The sequence below is a fragment of the Uranotaenia lowii genome, chromosome 2, assembly GCF_029784155.1.
Source record: "Uranotaenia lowii strain MFRU-FL chromosome 2, ASM2978415v1, whole genome shotgun sequence".
Classification (NCBI taxonomy): domain Eukaryota; kingdom Metazoa; phylum Arthropoda; class Insecta; order Diptera; family Culicidae; genus Uranotaenia; species Uranotaenia lowii.
Genome location: NC_073692.1, coordinates 139,885,237 through 139,902,925, shown reverse-complemented (window position 1 = coordinate 139,902,925; position 17,689 = coordinate 139,885,237). Strand labels below are relative to the sequence as shown.

At 32.8% G+C, this 17,689-nt stretch overlaps 2 protein-coding genes across 5 annotated transcripts in view; both read right to left on the bottom strand.

The window, feature by feature from the left end:
• The window catches only part of LOC129746301 (serine proteinase stubble-like), a 198,660-nt gene extending 183,493 nt beyond the window's left edge, over positions 1-15,167 (bottom strand). For all 4 annotated transcript variants that reach the window (XM_055739899.1, XM_055739900.1, XM_055739901.1 and 1 more), the window contains exon 1: positions 14,678-15,167. The gene's annotated coding sequence lies outside the window, so the exon portion shown is untranslated. The remainder of the gene's footprint in view (positions 1-14,677) is intronic.
• LOC129741905 (uncharacterized protein K02A2.6-like) overlaps positions 1-17,689 on the bottom strand; it is a 56,826-nt gene that overhangs the window by 27,910 nt on the left and 11,227 nt on the right. Inside the window, exon 3 of the mRNA XM_055733719.1 lies at positions 4,332-4,400. Within this exon, the coding sequence (XP_055589694.1) occupies positions 4,332-4,400 (69 nt within the window). The remainder of the gene's footprint in view (positions 1-4,331; positions 4,401-17,689) is intronic.

Below are 17,689 nucleotides of genomic sequence, written 5' to 3'. Positions count from 1 at the left end.
ATTCATACTTAAAGCATAACCCAAAAACTGTTCCACTGAATTTTTTTATAATTTTATTTTCGGATTGAGCGAACAATTCTACACGTCGGTTAATAAAGTTCACGATTTTTTTTTAAAAAATTTTGTAAACTAGTGTAATTATTGTTACAAATTTGCTCGAGAATGAATAAACGAGTTGTAAAGCTCAAAAACCTCATTTTGAATAACTTTATCGAAATCTTCAAAAAGTTATTTCTTCCAGAATTTAGGATAACAAACAAACATCAGACAACATCTGTTTGTCATTAAAAATTGATTTTTTTTACAGAACACTATTAGGAAAATAGAAAAAAACAAATTCGATTTTCTTTATTATTTGTAAATGCAATTCATATCAAAGCATAGAAATCTGTCATAATACAACGACGATTTTCAACTCTATTATAAAATAAAATTTAGTATGAATGGTAAATTTATCACTTTAATAATCGCACAAAAAAGCTGATTTAACATTCAATGTCAAAGATCTGTTTTTTCAAATCTGAAGAATATTAATTACATTCATCCTAAGTTTTGTGACATTGGACAGAGTTGATTTGTGGTAATTTTGCTTACAAAACCATTCATTTCATCAGAAAAGGTGTTTGTTTGCAAGCATAGGAATAAATTATATATTTCAAGATTGAGAAATTAGTTTTCAACTAACAGCAAAAATTTACTAATCAAATTAAATATTTTTAAGGCTCTCAATCGCAGAAAACAGATTTCAGATATTGAAACTATAGTCATGTCAGGCCCATACAAAGGACTCATCCCTGGGGGAGGTTTCCAAAATTCAAATAATGCTAGAAATAATAACAATTCCAAATTCCTGATTCATAACAAATAAGAAAATTGATTGATTAGGGTGGTCGTTTAGCTAAATGGCTAACACGTCTTGTTGATTATCCAGAGATCCAGGGATCGAATCCCATCACCCACAGTCTAGAATAAGGAGATTTTGTAAATCTTCGGACGGAAAATGAACATATATATGAAGAAACGAAATAATTTAAACAAGAAAACCGGAAACTCTACGTAGAATAAAAAGGTCACAGAGACAAACCAGCCAAAGGTTGAGAGTGTCTGAAAAAAGACAGGCAAGGAAATTGATTTATAAAAACATTTTCCTACTCATGACCATCACAAAAACTCAAAAACAAAAAAAAATAATGATACGATTCCAAATAGATTGGAAATGAAGTTTCAAAAAAAATTTTGTCTCCGATAAGTCATGAGGATAAATTATTCGAAATCATATTCCATATTTTAAATTACAAATTAGCTTGATGTAAAATAATTGGCAAGCTTGTTAACACTTATTTGCAAGTACCTCTTGGAATTAAGTTATTTCTTTTTCCTACGGTAAATTCAGCTTGTTACGGATTGTGCATTTTAACTGGACGTTTTGATGAGAATGTGTTATGAAGGCAAGAGGGAGTTCTCAAATGATCGAAATCGCGTTATATTTGAACGCTGCCTTCTTACGTTTTTTTTTTGTTTTTTGGAAAAAGTATGAATGAAAATTTTAAAAATTTCTCTGTGTATTTATTTTTCACAAATCTAAAGTTGCTCTAGACTAGTGAACTCAAGTTTTAAATTTTTTGTTTCGATTTTTAGACTTGGAAAAATCGATCAAATTGTTTTATTTTCGATATTGTGATATTTTTGTATTTATTCCGAAGGTTTTTAGGTTCAGTTTCATGCAGTACTTTAATACCAGCACCATAGGGAAGATTGTTTTTCATTATTGGAGTTACCATGCCACTAAGGTTGAAGACCCTTTCTTGAAAAAAGGCTTTTTTCTATTATATTCTTGAAGAAAGCCTTAACTTTTATCGATTGCTCAGGTAAACGAAAGTTCTATAGAATGAAGCTTACTCAGCCTTGGTCTAAACCTATGTCCAGATAGAATCCGAAACAAGCGTATTGTATTTTAGCGGCACCGAAAGTATCAAAATCGTTGAAAACGTTACCAGGTTTTTATAAAATTTTATCAGTTAGTGTAATATACTGTTTTACATAATTATGGAAAATTTTGAGATAAAAACATGAAATTTGGTAAAATTAAAACCTATTTTGAAAAGGAATCTTGATTCCCCTTTCTTTTTTTTTAAATAGCTGTATCTCTCTTGTAGTGAGTGCAAAATGTTGAAAGTTATGATGTCATTTAAAATAAATATATAAATAGTAAGTTGAGATGGCTTGTGTCAATGTTTCATGAAAAATATCTTTTGTGTAGGGAAGGGCATGCAGGGGTGGTTATAACAAGCCCTGGTGTAAATATTTCAATTTCTATGGGTAATTGGGTTACAGTTTTTCAAGCCGAAATTTATGCAATATTTGAAGTGTACACATTTATTTGAAAAAAAAATATGTATATTTATAGAGATGCAAGTATATGCATTTTTTCAAAAAGTCAAGCAGCTCTGAAATCACTTAGATCCTACCCTTGCTCTTCAAAATATGTGTGGGAATCATAGTTGCAAATAGTCAGAGTCAGACAGCCAATATCAATCGAGTTATAATACTGTTAGAATGTCTGTCATGCGATACTAAGTTCTGGTCAGCGACATAAGCTTTCAATGTCACGATCAAGTTTAACGAAAAATAATTGAAGATCTGCGACTTTCAAGTTTTTTTACAACACGTGTTCTATTTTCGCATGTTGTGATGCAAAAATAGTAATATTTCTATCACATAAGGCTGAAATAGAAACAGTGTTGTAAAAAATACAGCGTCCAAAGATCTTGCAAACATCTTTACATGGTAAAATTTTCAAAATGTGGCAAAATATCTACCATTTTTTCCTAAAACCAGTGAATTTGCTAATTTTCATAAGAGTAATATGCTCTGAACAGAGTTGCAAATTATCAGTGTCAGATAGCTAGTATCAGCCGACTTTGATACTGCTTAGCTTTTCTTTGTCTCGCGATACTGATTTTTGGTCAGCGACATAAGCTTACGATGTCATGACCAAGTTGAATGAACGACAACATATTTGCTATGACTTTTCACTTCGTACAGTCAACAACTACATTTTTTCAACTGTTGTGCAACTTATAACGTAAAATGAATCATCCCAACACAGTCAGAAAATGAAATAGAAAGACGATCGTATGTGTGATGCGAGTGGAGTGCTAAAACGTCATTCAATACTGACCACGCTGCCTGACTGACATTGTAGCTTGGTCAATCAACTGGTAGATGACTTTGATATTCTTTCGATAATATTAACTACTAGACGTTGGTCAGGAGAAAAGTTTGACTGAAATTTACCAGCCTTGGCTCTGAAAGCTGTTTTGACCCTCCAGATGGTGGGATTTTTACAAATCGAACATATTTTAGTTGAAGTTCGTTATTTTGAATTGAAAATACAAAAAGATTGAAATTTTTTGGTGAACCATTAGATGAAGACGGTGAGAAACAATAGTAATTTTAACATATGATCCCTCAATATATTGCTATTCAAGTGTCAATAAAAATAAGGAAAAAATAAGATTCCGGAACTTTATGATACTTTATGAACATTTATGATTGTAAAAGTCGGAGATTTTAAGTGAACAAAGTTTCAAGCATTTAAACCTTTTTTAATTAGACTTCAATAAAAAATATTTCTCGAAAAACTAAGCATTAATTTAATAAATACATTATAAAAATTATTACATTCCTCTAATAAATACTTCAAGACTGCCTCTACGCTAAGTAAAAGTTATACTTGAAAATTTTGAATGCTTGAAGAATTGAACTTGAGTCTTACGTTAACCTTTGACCTGTGGCTGTTTTTATGGCCCTCAGGCAGCATCCAAAGTTAACAAAAATTTAAAAGATTGATTCCCCAGAGATCAACCCTTTTGCTTCAATTTTTCGAATGGATAGATCCTGAAATCATTCAGGTGCATTGATTTCAGGAATTGATATTTTCCAGAAGATCGTACAATCCTTTTCTAGACCCCTGATCGATTTTTTTGTGAATAGTGCGTTAGATAGAGAACAATCTCTTCTATAATATGGCATATTTTCAGAAATGGAGATTTTTTTTTTTAAACCATTCAACGAGTTTTGGTTCCTAATTTCAACCCTTAGTTCAATGTGTGACCGCGCGGTGTTGAGAAAGTAGTTTGAACTGCAACTTGCTCGTTTTTTCTGTTGACCCAGTTATTTTGTCACCAAACAACATTCGGCGATCGCCATAATTAAACTTAACAACCTTCCGAGAACGAAATTGCATAACCCATGTAGCTGAGGGTAAGTAAAGTGGCAAATTAAATCATACACAAAACCACGTCATAAAGTCGTTTGGTAAAAGGTACCTGTCGCCCGTCCTCGTCCGATGATGATGATGATGTTGTTGATGGAACCATTCCATTCCTTCGGCCATACTATTTGTGTTCATCAGAACTCATTAAAAGAACACAGCAGAACCTGCGGCAATTTATGTATGTTGTTGGAACAACTGCAGGGGACACTCTGACAACACCAGCCACAGAGAGACAGAGCAGAAATCAACCGGACTGTACAGTTAGATCATATTCTGAATGCTTTCCCTATGGGTAAAGGCGACACTCTCATGTTATTAATAACTGTTATGAAAGTTCTTATTCTTCTTTGTTTCGACTTCCAAAAGTTTATGCTGAGTTTAAAAATCGATGGAATAAATGTTTACATTGTATAGAAAAGATGATTTCAAATTAGAAACCAATTATCGCGACTTTTATTTAATAAGTAAGAAGTCTACCATATACGTTTTTGATCATACCACTTTTGAGTTTTTTCCTTCATGAAATACATCAAACTTTCTATCAAACATTTTTAATCCAAAACCTTCATTTTTTTTATTGGAAATAAAAGTGATTCATTGAAATTACTTGACATTCGATGTTTCACTCGCCTCTAGAAATTTACGCTCAGTAACCGAAATTCCACTAAATCAACCTTAAACGACCTATTGTTGACAACGTTGTGGAAGATCATCGATAAAATCTGATAATGGCTTCTGTGTGAAATCACCAAGACATTGTTTTGAAAGTAAATAAATTGGGAGAAAGAGGGAGTCAATGAGGAAACAAACAATGAAAGTTTTCTCGAGTAAGCGTCAAAAATTGCTGACCGCTACTCGAACACACACATCTATAAAATCGACGCGTAAATGCCCGAGGCCGACAATGGCCAAAGAGTAAAAAAAATCTAGGAGAAAGAAAACTTCCGAAACATGACAGAGTAATGCATTGACAAAAATCAGCCGCCTTCGACAAGTCACACCTTTCTAAATATTCTGCCAACCGTGTCATCCCCCCTTTCCCTTTGGGATGGGGAAACAAAACCATCCATCAACCAACACCGGTGACTGGCGGATGGGAACGACTTTGATTTCCAGAAAAAATCTCCCAATCTTACTGCCTACTGTTTGTAACAATTTTCAATTTTCATGGTCCCTTTCAAAATGGACAAACTTGGCGCGAGGCCATCGTCACGATGGGAAATGTGGATTCTAGCATCGGAACTAGGTTTTTTGATAATGAACTAATGAAAATCTGAACCAATATTCAATCATTGCCTTTAGTTTGTACTTCACCATTCCAGTTTTAGGATAATGATTTATACACACAAGCCAATACTAAGTCAAAAAAAAAATTAAATTTTCAGAAATTAGAAGTGCTTACATATTTCGTATTCGATTGATAAAAAACTCAACACATTAAATTTTCAACAAAGTTATCAATGAAAAAGAATCCTTTTTTGAATGCCTATATAAGGAGATAGTAGATTTACTATACTGTTTTGAATCTTAGCTGGGTTCTTGTGCTTCTCAAACAGTAAGCAGTATGGACAGTTAGAAAATTATTATTTTTAAATATTCTTTGCAAAGAGTGACTCAAGTAACGATTTAAACTCAAATAAGCTGAAATAAACAAATGACGGCGTTTTTATAAAAGGTTAATCAAGTCTCCGTTGTTTTACTGCGTATTTAACCATGGCCGTAGGAATGGCGGAGGTTTTGGGGGTTTAACTCTCCCACCCTCCTTAGGGTTAAAAATACAAAGCAATATATTATTGCTAAACCTAAAATTTTAAATTCTTAATCAAATGTTGGAGGACAACCAAAAGTTAGTCAAAAATTACAACCTCGATTCTGAAATTAGTCCAAAACCTCGAATTTTCATCCCAAGTCCCAAATAATACAATATGTAAAAAAGTTTAATGTTATAGTTTAAAAAAATCTCACTTTTTGATAGTAATTCAGTTCCGAAAAGTTAATTCCAAAAGAAAGACTTTAAAAAGTCTAACAGACCCCAAAAAGGCAGAATAAGCTTGAAAGATTACTCAGTTTTTTTTGCAGAATTTTTCATTTTACTTACAATATTAAACAAAAAATTAAATTGAGTCCTTAGAATCATGTATTCTGCGCCAACAAAAATGTTTGAATAAATTATGTCAGAGTCAACAAGATCGAATTTTTTGGAGCCTTAATTATGATTCTAAATCGGCTGATTTGTTTCGTTTAAAAAATCAATTTTTCGAGCTTTTCTTTTCTTTGTTTTAATGGGAAAAATCCGAAACTTGCATGAATATTTGTCGGATTCTGGAGAAAATTTTGAAACAATATGCCCGGTTAATGCAAGGCTTTAACATAAAATATATCGGATTTATTCGACCCGGGTGTTTGCGAGAAAATTTCTTTAAGTATCCAATTTATTATTCTTCATTTTCAGTTTGGATCATCATTGGGATAGAATCCTGATTTGAATTTTGGTTTCGCATTTCAAAACATAAATTAGGATAGATTTTTCATAGTTAGAACTCATCATTTCGGAATCTGAACAGAAAACTGGATTAGTTGCCCTTCTTTGGACCAATTAGGCGGTGGCTTCTAAATAGTCATGTTTTTCTAATAAACGGACCTGAGGTTTATTTAATTCAAGAAATTTATCCGTAGTTCATGATCTTATCTGCAAGTTTCAATGAGAGTTTTCAACATAGGTTTCGCCGTTATTGAAAGATTTGCAAAGATATGGATGACCAAACTTTCCATCTTTGAACAAACTGTTCCTATTTTGGTACTGTACTGGTGCCTTGCATTGGACCCATAACTAAATTTCCTTGAAAAGTATGATTTTTCAAAAATTAATGAACAAATTCATGAAAAATGTAAAGTTTATTAAAATATTATCGTAAACAAATATTACAGCTTTTCACCAATAAATATCACTCAAATTTCTATTATGAATATTTTAAACACTTTCACTCTAAGTCAACTCTATCAGCAGAAAAAAAGCTAATTTTTTGTGCTTACTTTCTTGTAATGTAAATGCTAGGAATGTTCAAAATTAGTTTTGAATTATGCCCCAATTTAAAATTCGCACCTTTGTTAATTTGTTTGGCATTGAAACAAAGTTATCGTGATGCTAGGTCTTAAAATGGAACATCAAAGTCAAAACTCTCCAAAAGTTGGACCTTTTTGAAAGTTTCCTTTTGATTTTCTTTCATTTTAGGAAAAATTGGTAGCATGGTTAATATTCTTTACAGTGAAAGCAATTTCCCTTTAAATTTGGCTTGGACAGTTAAAAAACATGATTTTTCCTTATTCACTCTCATTTCACAAAACGCGTCCCACTAATTGAGCTATCTGATTCACCGCTGATAAGGAGGTACATTTTTAAAAACGTTAAAAAAATTTCAGAAAGACTTTTAATGGCGAAAAGCGGAATGGTTGGATTCAGGAAGAAAAAGAGTTCATTGTGTGCATAGCAGAATCTTTATTCTATGCTTGCTTGAATTATTTACAATTTACGGCATTTTAGGACTAAAGTAGGCTCTAGGTCCAAAGTAGGAGCACTCACTCTACATAAAATTTAAACTATTTTTAAGATCTGGACATGAAATTTTTATCCTCAATTCATATGCAGAATTAAACCATAAAAAATTTAAATGAGTCCAGAATGGAATCTGAAGCAATTTTATAATTCGGAAATTTTGTTTAAATTCACAAGTTCAATTACGATGAATAGGTAATTGAAAAACAAAAATTATTGAAACCCAAAATTCAGAACCAAGTAAGAGATTTCTGATTGAGGGTTTTGATAAAATTTTGCTATTTGGTTTTAAGATCAAAGCAATTCTTATCTGAAATTTCGATTCAGATTTTATATTAAAGCCCAAAATGCAGAATTAAGACTCGAAATATCAATATAAAACTCGCATTCAGGTTCAGCTCGAATATATGTTTTATAATCAAGATTGAAATTCCTCTATCAGGTTTGATCAGCTTAATCAAGTTTGCTTATACCACTTCTTTCCAGCTCAATTTTTAAGTAGCTAAACGAACTTTAAAGTTGACAAAAAGTTTGCATAAATTGCTAAACAACTTCTAATCAGCTTCAAAAAGCACAAAAATCGATAAAAATACTCTTTCGCTCCTTCAATGCCTTCTCAAGTTCACTAATTTGATTCAAATTTATCAACCATTTTTGTAACTAACTCACATTTAAATAACATGTTCTTACCAAGCCTCGAACCCGAGCTCACCGCTTGATAGTCGAGCTCCATATTTGCTGCTCTATATGAACATCATGAGTAGGCAACGATTTTAGTTGATGTGATGATTATCTTTAAAACGACTTTCAGGTTCTTTGTTTCTACTTAATTCCCACTTTCAAGTTGTTAAAAAGTTCTTCCGGAACTAAATGTGTACTTCACATTATCGATTCCCAAGTAACGATGTGTTTATTTATGCAAACACAAGTTGATGTTCGAAACAAGTATATTTAAGCCTTCAAATCTACTTCAAATTTCCTATACTGTGAAAAATCTTTTGAACGCCCGTTGGAACTAATCAAAAACTTTTAAGTTTACAAAAGAGTACAACAAAGATTTTTTACGAACAATTGAGCTGTAAAAAAAGACTTGCATGACTTTGTGCAGCTTTATGTGAACTAATGAGTTTGTTCCTTAAGTAATATCCGAACTATGGTTGCTTGGGTTCAACCTGAATAATTAGATAGTACTTAAATTTTTTTCCTATTCTTTTTGTATACATTGATCAAAAAAAAAAGTTAAAGGGAAAAATCAGCAAAACCTCCCCTATTAGCCGGTTCTTCCTATGGCCCAGGTAAGAACTTTTTTAAAAAAAGTCTTCAAGATAGTTGAAAACCTCTATGAACTTTTCATTAAATTCTCAAATTAATTTCTCTTGAACTTTTATATGAGATTTCAAGAGCTCCACAAAACCAATTTCACACTTTCTTATGAAACCCAAGATGCTTTCCAAAAATTATCATTATTTCTTTAATATGTTGCAAATTTACTGTAATTATACCCTTTAAAAATCCCTTAAAAAGAAATAAGTTTGATTCAATCAAACTAGATTATTTAGAAGGTCGTTATTACTCCGCCAGGTTTTTCTCAAGAAAAAAAATGAGGAAAGTTAAACGATATTTAACTGTTTACAATTTTCAGTTCAGAAAAATTTACGTAAGATTGAAATATGTGAAATAGATTGGAATCACATTTCTTAAGGGCTTTGAATCAAAACATGGGTAAGATAATTGACATAATCATAGTTTTTGTTTTTGGTGAAATTTTCTTACTTTTATGGCTATTTGTTAACATATATAAAAGAAAACTAATATTATATTAAACATAAACGTAAGAGACAAAGAAAACTTCCTTCTTACAAAACGAAAGGTTTCGATGATTCAAATTTATTCATAAATATTCTCATATTTCGACGGATGTTTTATGGGGCGCATTTTTATCTCAAGTTTTGAAAAATTTGATCGGTAGATTTGAAAGCTCAACATTTTTATGCGTTCAGAACATCAAGAACTTTGGTAAACTTTTATGATTCGTGAATATTTTGATTTTTCTGTTAAGCTTAGTTTTTATTTGATTCACAACTATTTGATATAATAAATATATTTTTAAACTCGCTATTGGATTCAATTGATTCAATCATGGTTATTTTCCTGTCACGAGATTTTGTTGTCTTTCATCAGTTCTTGGTAATGCCATTACACATTCTTACGGTTTCATAAAGTTTTTTGAATTTTGTCTGGAAAATTTTGTATCTGTAGGTGAGCCTTTTTATTTTTATAAGCATTTTAATGGTTATTTTAGAAATATAATTGTAACTTGGGTAAGCTGGAAAAATAATTGAGTTGGTTGTAGGTTAAGTACATAATCTTCGTGTAAATTGGATTGGGTTTTTGGGAATCAAGCATTGTAATAATTCGATTGATTTTATTCCAGTTTGTCAATTGATCATTTCTATGTGAAAATCATTTGTATTTTTTTAAACATAAAGTATTTTATATTAAAAGTTGTTTGATGAAAAACTGAGGCCAAAAAACCCCAAATTTTAAAACCAAAAATTTTCAAATTTACAAAAAAATTAAAAAGTGATACGATATTTTTTTGCGATCCAATTAGAAGTGGACAATTATTGTAACTTTTGAATAACCATCGATGCTTTAAAAGTTTAAAATTATGTTTAAGGATTTTTTTATTGAGTTTTTGGCAATTTTACGTCTTTATAAAAATCTCATTGGAAAATAAAGAAACTGAAAACGGCTAGTGGTTATTATATGCGCTAATTTATTAAGTCAGCCAGAGAAAAAACCAGATTCTTGAAATTATTTGAATGCAAGGATTACCATAAAGCAAAATGATCTCTGGTGATCCAACTGAACTGAGCAGCTTTTATTCAATTTTTAAATATGTTTAGTTTAGCTAAATTAGATAAATCAACCTTAAACATTTCAGTTAAGAGAAACTCAACTGTACGCGTGACATTTTATGATGAAATGCTTGACAAGTACTAATATGAATTTGAGATTTTTTATACTTGTATTCACATATTTTCTGGTGTCATGCATAATCGTGAAATCGTGTCTCGATCAGGAGGAAAATACAAAGTTATTTCAAGATGAGATATTTTGATACTTTTTTTTCCCTTCAAAATGTGTTTTTATTCAGTACTCATAGGATGTTAAAATATTTCAAATTATATAAAAAAATCTATACGATCATAGCTAAATAAAATCAGGTTTTGATATGCTCAGCTCATATCAAGATTATATCTCATTCAGATAGCAAAGATTGATATTGAGCAGAAAAAAACCTTGCATAATATTAACTCATCAAGATATAAATAATTCGAGAAAAAATTTAAGTGGAATTTCAAAAACCCACTTTATTTGCTTCATGTTCCATTATAGGTTTCCCAATATAAAATTCCATTTTATGCATCTTTTGAGTGAAACTAATAAAAGTGCGGTTTGGGCAGTTGATTTTGATGTTCGTGTTTCATGGAAAATTGAATGCACAATTTGAAACAAATTCTCAATTGTTGCAAATGAATTCAATCCTATTCAAGAATGTCAATCGAAATAAGATATAACCCAGATTTAAGAAGCTTGTAGTCGAAAACTTTAAGTGCACAACTGTAACTGAAACAGATATAAATATCTCGTTGAGATCAAGGTTGCCGAAAAAAAAAACTCTATGGTTTGGCGAATAAAAAGCTTTTATTCTTGTTATTTTACCGAAAAATTCTGTGATGGTTCTCTGCGATGTTTGAACCTGAAAATTTCATTGAAAATTCATGAAAAATTGGGTCTTTAAAACTTTTTACTTCATCAAAATCAATATACATACCTTACTTATCATATACTATTTTTCCAATCTTAATAAATAAATCTGAATATTATAAAGACATCAAAAACTTAAATTTTAAACACGTGCAAAATAAAAAAAAATATGTAAAATCTTTGAATTTTCCTATAAACTCTGTGTTCTGTGACACAAGTTCTGTGATGAAAATATGCTAAAAATTCCGTGAAATTGTTAATTTTTCTGTGATTTCAGCAACCTTGGTTGAGATTTGCCTCAGTTATTATTATGATATGCTCTTCTGATTGGGAGTGCTTTAAAATTGATTGATTTAAATGTTTATTTATCTTATCAGTTCAAGGCGCCACAGAAAGAAGTTTAATGCGAAAAGCTGGTCAAAACCCTCTTTTTAAAATGGTTATTAACGTCGTTTTTAATCATCTACAATTCATTCAAAACCAAATTTGTATATCCCAGTATTTTTGGCAGTTACGAGTCATTCGCTGCAACCTTATAAATAGTTTGTTTTGAAGTAAATGCGATGCAAAAAAATCAATCAACTATCAGAAATGATCAAAATTAACATTTTTCAATACACAATCCAAACCCATTAACAAACGTTCGTATAACACTACGTAAATGCGTAATATGCTCGCTTTCTTAAAAAAAAATTTAGAACGAAATTTACTTGAAATTTTAATTTAAGAATGCAACTGCACGAGAAGTATGCACAAGATTTTTCTGTTGGAATTGTTTAAGGAAGTTATAAATAAGCACTTGTGTGATAAGAGAAATTTTGCCCGCTGGAGCCCGGAAGATAAACTTAAACATGTATTAGAAAAAAAGAAGCTTTTTTCGATAATATTCTTCTATTTTGGTAAGCTTCTCTTATATAAGAGTTTGCCAATGAATCGTCGCAATTTCACCCTCAATTCATTGACCTCATTAAAACTAAAGATTTTCTAAAAGAAAGTTTGCGCCAAAGTTTGAAATAATAAAATAATAATTCCTGTACATCTATATTTCCGCCAGCACGGAAATACTAATCTAGGGTTGTCAGAATTTTTCAAGCACGTCTCCGGGCTGGACCAATTTGGGTTATTTTATCTGAAAACATGGCAAAACCCGAACAGTTGATTTAAAATTTGTCGATCAAAAATCCGGCAATTATCCGGGCAAATTTGGTCAAAATCAATTAATTACTCAACAAAAATCTAGTTACAAAAAACTTGAAAAAAAAAATAATTAAAACTAATCATCAGATTTTAAATCGTATTCCAGGTTTTCGCAAATCGTTTCTTTATTATTTCTATAAAACTTGCTCGAAAAAATTCGTTTAAGACACATGATTGAAAATTTCAACATCAGGATTTGTTTTTTTTTTTGTGCGATATGGCCAATAAAGTAATTAAATCCGGGCTTTTTGAATGAAATTTGGGCAACCGGGTAGGACCGGACTTTACCCAAATTTTGTATCAAATATCCGGGCAAACCCGAATAAAACCAGGCGATTTGACAACCTTACACAAAACCGGTAGTTAAAATCCGAAAATACTAAAATGCAACAACTATCAAACAACTGAAATATCTGAAAATTTCAGATTTCTTTAAATATTGTTTGTCCAGGTTTTGGAGTAAAACACTCTTGTGTACGCCGTCTTAGCCCGATTGGCGCAAAAGGGAATACTTACCCTATAAAGTTCAAATTATTCATGAGATATCGTTCTTCGGTCATGCAGACCTCAACCCAAAATAGAGGTTACAATCTTCAAACTTTCTCTAGTTTCTGCATTAAAAGTTTTAAAACAATTGCCAAAAAATCTTTTGTTTTCGGATTCTAAAGATACGAAAGATTTTATAATTTTTTTTATTGTTGCGTTAAAAAAAGCTCCGCAAAGTGGTAAACCCCTGCAGAAAAGGGATTGTTTAAAAATGTTTTTAACAGTTTTTTAACAAATCTTCTGCATCAGTTCAACGGCAATGACCAAGAGCATTCCTAAATACTTTTCAACTTCTTTCACCCGAAACCGCAACCTTGTCGGCGGAAAAATTGGTCCGCTTGTAAGTAAGTCTCTAATTAGTGGGATCAAAATTGCTCAATAGGAATTTCCGAAGCGGGTCCAGGCAGGGTCACCTTTCCCTTTAAACGAAAATCCTGTTACTCCCTCGGGAATAAAAACAGGCCAACGGAAGAATTTCTTCACTGAACCCGAAACAAATGGACTGCAGAAAAAAATCTCTTCATAAAACCACACCACTCCAGGGAGAAAGAAAGTTGAACCCGCGCGAGTTCATCTCAATGACGAAGACGACGACGCGTTTTCTCCGTTCGCCAGTCACCCATCGACTGGGTGTGCAAAAGTTTTTTTTTCTTTCTTGGGCTTTCTTCTTGGTTTTGGTCCTCTTTTACTTGTTGCTTCGCCGTCGTCATTTATGCGATTTCTCAGCGATTGGGTCGAATTGCTGAGCGATCATGATTTTTATGTTTCCCGTTTCGTACCCCGGAGTTCTGTGAAGGAGTTTTCTCCACAACTAACACACAATCCAAACCACACATATTGGTACATCTTCGCTCTCTTTCTCTGGCTGGTCTTTCCCGGGGTCTCTTGAATGGACACACTGACTGGAAATTCACTGCCACTGATGTTGGGACCTGCGAATGGATGGCGGTTCACCTCGAACAACTCGATCGGTTTGTCCCCCTTCTCCGGAATCTGGTCCGACCGCCGATCAAGTCCGAGGCCGAGGCCGAACGTGGTTTCTTAATTTAGTTCACAGTTATTTCTTTCCACTTGAAAGTTGTTTTGCATCTTTCCCGTTGTCCGACCCAACTGATACCTGCCCTGTTTCTGAAAACTCTTTTTTTTCCTTTTCGACGGTTTCAAACTGCCACACTTTCAGATGTTTCTTCCCTCGAAGATGAAAGCTTTCAGTTTTATAAATCATAGAATGGATGCACTTCTTAAAATTGACAAATTGCACAATTTATTTCGATCCTGTAAGATTAAATAAGCTTCTACAGAAAGGGATAAAAGAAAAAGCAACTCACTTCCAATTGGAACTCCCAACTAAGCCAAAACACAGGACGTTGGAAAAACTCCACTTCCACAAATCCAGGATTGCACACTGTAACTAATTTATGACTCCAGTCGCATAAAATCTTCTTCCCGAACAATGTTCCTTCCACCACAAAGTAGGAACGAGGTCACACTGACCTAAACTTTACAGACCAAAGCACTTCAGCTGCATTAATTCGAATTCGTTACACCAGGAACCACTCGAATCGAACACACTACACCGGAACAATCCAATCGACCAGGGTTCAAATTCGGTCAAACTTCCCGTTTCCGAATAGTCCAAAGACTAATAACGTTCAGCCGAACGACGAACAACGGATAGCAAAACACTGAGAAGCAACAGAGCCCAACAGATCAAAAATATTAAACAGTGAAAAAAAACACACCAACTGAGAGCTGCACAGAGACCTGCAGATCCTCCCAACCAAACGAGCAGCGCCAGAAGAGAAGACCTTGACACTGAAGACGTTAGACGGGAACTGACTGAGCAACGTCGGCGGTCAGGCCCACTGACTTGCTGGCTGGCTGGGTCCAAAACATGATCAGCCGATTTCGTGCCCGGGTGGGTTAATCAGCGAGGAGGGCCTCCGACTCCGGCTTGACGGTGTGGTTGTGTTGTGGGTTCTGTATGTGTGCTCACAGCTGAGAGGTGGTTCATTTGGTTGGAACCCATAGAGCTCGACGAGAATCGTGTTGTGAAAGAAACTGCCGAAAGGGCGCTCTGGGAAGATGCGCTGTGCTCAGGTGAGAGTGAGAAATTGTGCGGAAAACTTGGTTCATCGCACGGGACAGAGTTGCCAAACTAGGGTTCGTCGCTCAAAATTCTGAAGCGCGCGTTTAAGTCTCTAGAGACATATTCGAATAAAATCATTTGTTATTAAACAAAAATATTGGTGGTGTCATGTGAAGTCCATTCTACTACCACAAGGTATCTTCATACGGGCCCGGTGAAGGCAATCCCACGTTCCGGGGAGAGATGTGCCCACTTTAATAAACTTTGATTAGATAAGTCTCGGACAAGTGACTTATCTTTTCTAAAAAAAACTTCTTCTGAAAAACTTCAATTTCCCCCTTTTTTGAAAACAATATAAGCCAGTTTAAAAAAAAATCAGAAAAAAAAATACTTTTTAAAAAAACTGTTGCTTCTATAAGCTTTAATTTTAAAGTGTGTGTGGACACCACTGCTCGTTTTGTTATGCGATGGGCCCAAATTTGCGGATATTCCAAAAATGTGTAAAAACAAAAATATTAACGGATGAAAGTAAAGAGCAAAATACAGACCCCGTTCGATTTTGGCAACACTCCCTAACTTTTTTTGTTGCCAAAATCAAATGTTGCCAAAATTGAACGTTTTTATTTCTCATTTTGTTTTTCAGTTATTTTTTTTTCAAAATAACTATATTTATTATCAAAGACGTTATTTTAAGCCAATTTCCGACCATTTCTAGAGTTTCTTTTGATTAGGTCGTATGATCCAATATAAACAAAATAGAGTTATTTGCTGCAAACGATTGATAAACATGTATTTTATCTTTGGTAAAAAATTGGTTTCAATTTATCATTAAATAACTTTTAAACAATGATTTGAATTTAGGACGTACATATATTGACTTTAACATTTTTGAGTGCAATTTGGTTTTTGCGTCATTTTGCGTTGCCGTGTATTTGCCGTGATGTAAAAGGTCGCTTAAAACAATTCGACAGGTTGGTTTTTACGACGTTATGCTTCGTCGTGGACAAGTTCTTTACCAAGTGATCTAAGTGATTAAAAATCGAGTAAATATAAAAGAAACTGTGTCCAGGAGTGATCATTTTTGTCCTAAAAGAAAAAAAATGGCTCCAAAGTTGAGTTAGATGAGTACCATAAGCTTCACTTTTCACTGTATGAATAGTCGGTATTGTTTTCTTCATTACAGAGGCAAACAAAATTATCTAAAGTGATGTATGCTTTTTCACACTTCTCGAGCGGCCAGTAGCGCTAATGGTAGTGGTCAGAAATATCCCGGTGGACTTCCAAAGGCCAGCCCCACAAGCGATACTTACAAATGCCATCGATCAATGATTTCCGTATACTAAACTGGATGGGATTAACATCCAAAACCTTTCTTCAATCCACTCCAAATGATTAGTGAAGATTTTGGTCAATCAAATTAGTTTTTGCTACCAAAATTTTCGATTGATCAAAAGGACCTTTGCGCCAAAAGAGAAATTCAATATGTCGTGAGTACATCTTTATTAATAAGAACAGAATAAATGCGAATTTCAAGTACATCATCAGGTTCTGCGTTCAGTTTGATATTAAATTTAGCATTTGCAGTCGAATTCGACCAGCAATTATGAAATAAGAATTAAAAGCTGCTTCAGAACTTCAACATCGATTTTCTCAGAACATTCCAAGTGGTTTTTACGACCTAATCAAAACAAACTCTAGATTTGTAGTATTTTTTTTTAATTTTTCATGTTGTTTTTTATGCATTTAGCACTTTTCTTGTTTTGTTTATAATTTTTGTTATTTTTTGCCATATTTGCTGTTTTTGTCATTCTTCATCATTTTTTGTTGTTTTTTGTCATATTCAGTCTTTTGCTTGAATTTGTTTTTTTAACTTTTTGAATTTTTCAACTTTTTGTCATTTTTGAGTGCTTTATACATTTTTTAAGAATCTTTGGTTTTTATTTTGTTGCATTTTGTCACAATTTTAAAACATAAAAACGTATTTATGGTGTTTTCAAAATTAAATCGATCCTGTTATAACGAAAGCTAAAAGGTAATGTTGTTTTTAAAAAGCGTTCGTTATTGCCAAAATCGAATGTGCTAAAAATGAACGGGGCATGTAGGAAAAGAACAAAATCAAGCGGAAATGCACAACGTGTTCTTCCTAGTTAACAGTTTCTACAACTTGTTAATAAAGGGCCCATTTGAAATAATTTCTTATATGATGCGTATGACAATTTCAAATTCCCAATAAATATTTTAAACAGAAAAA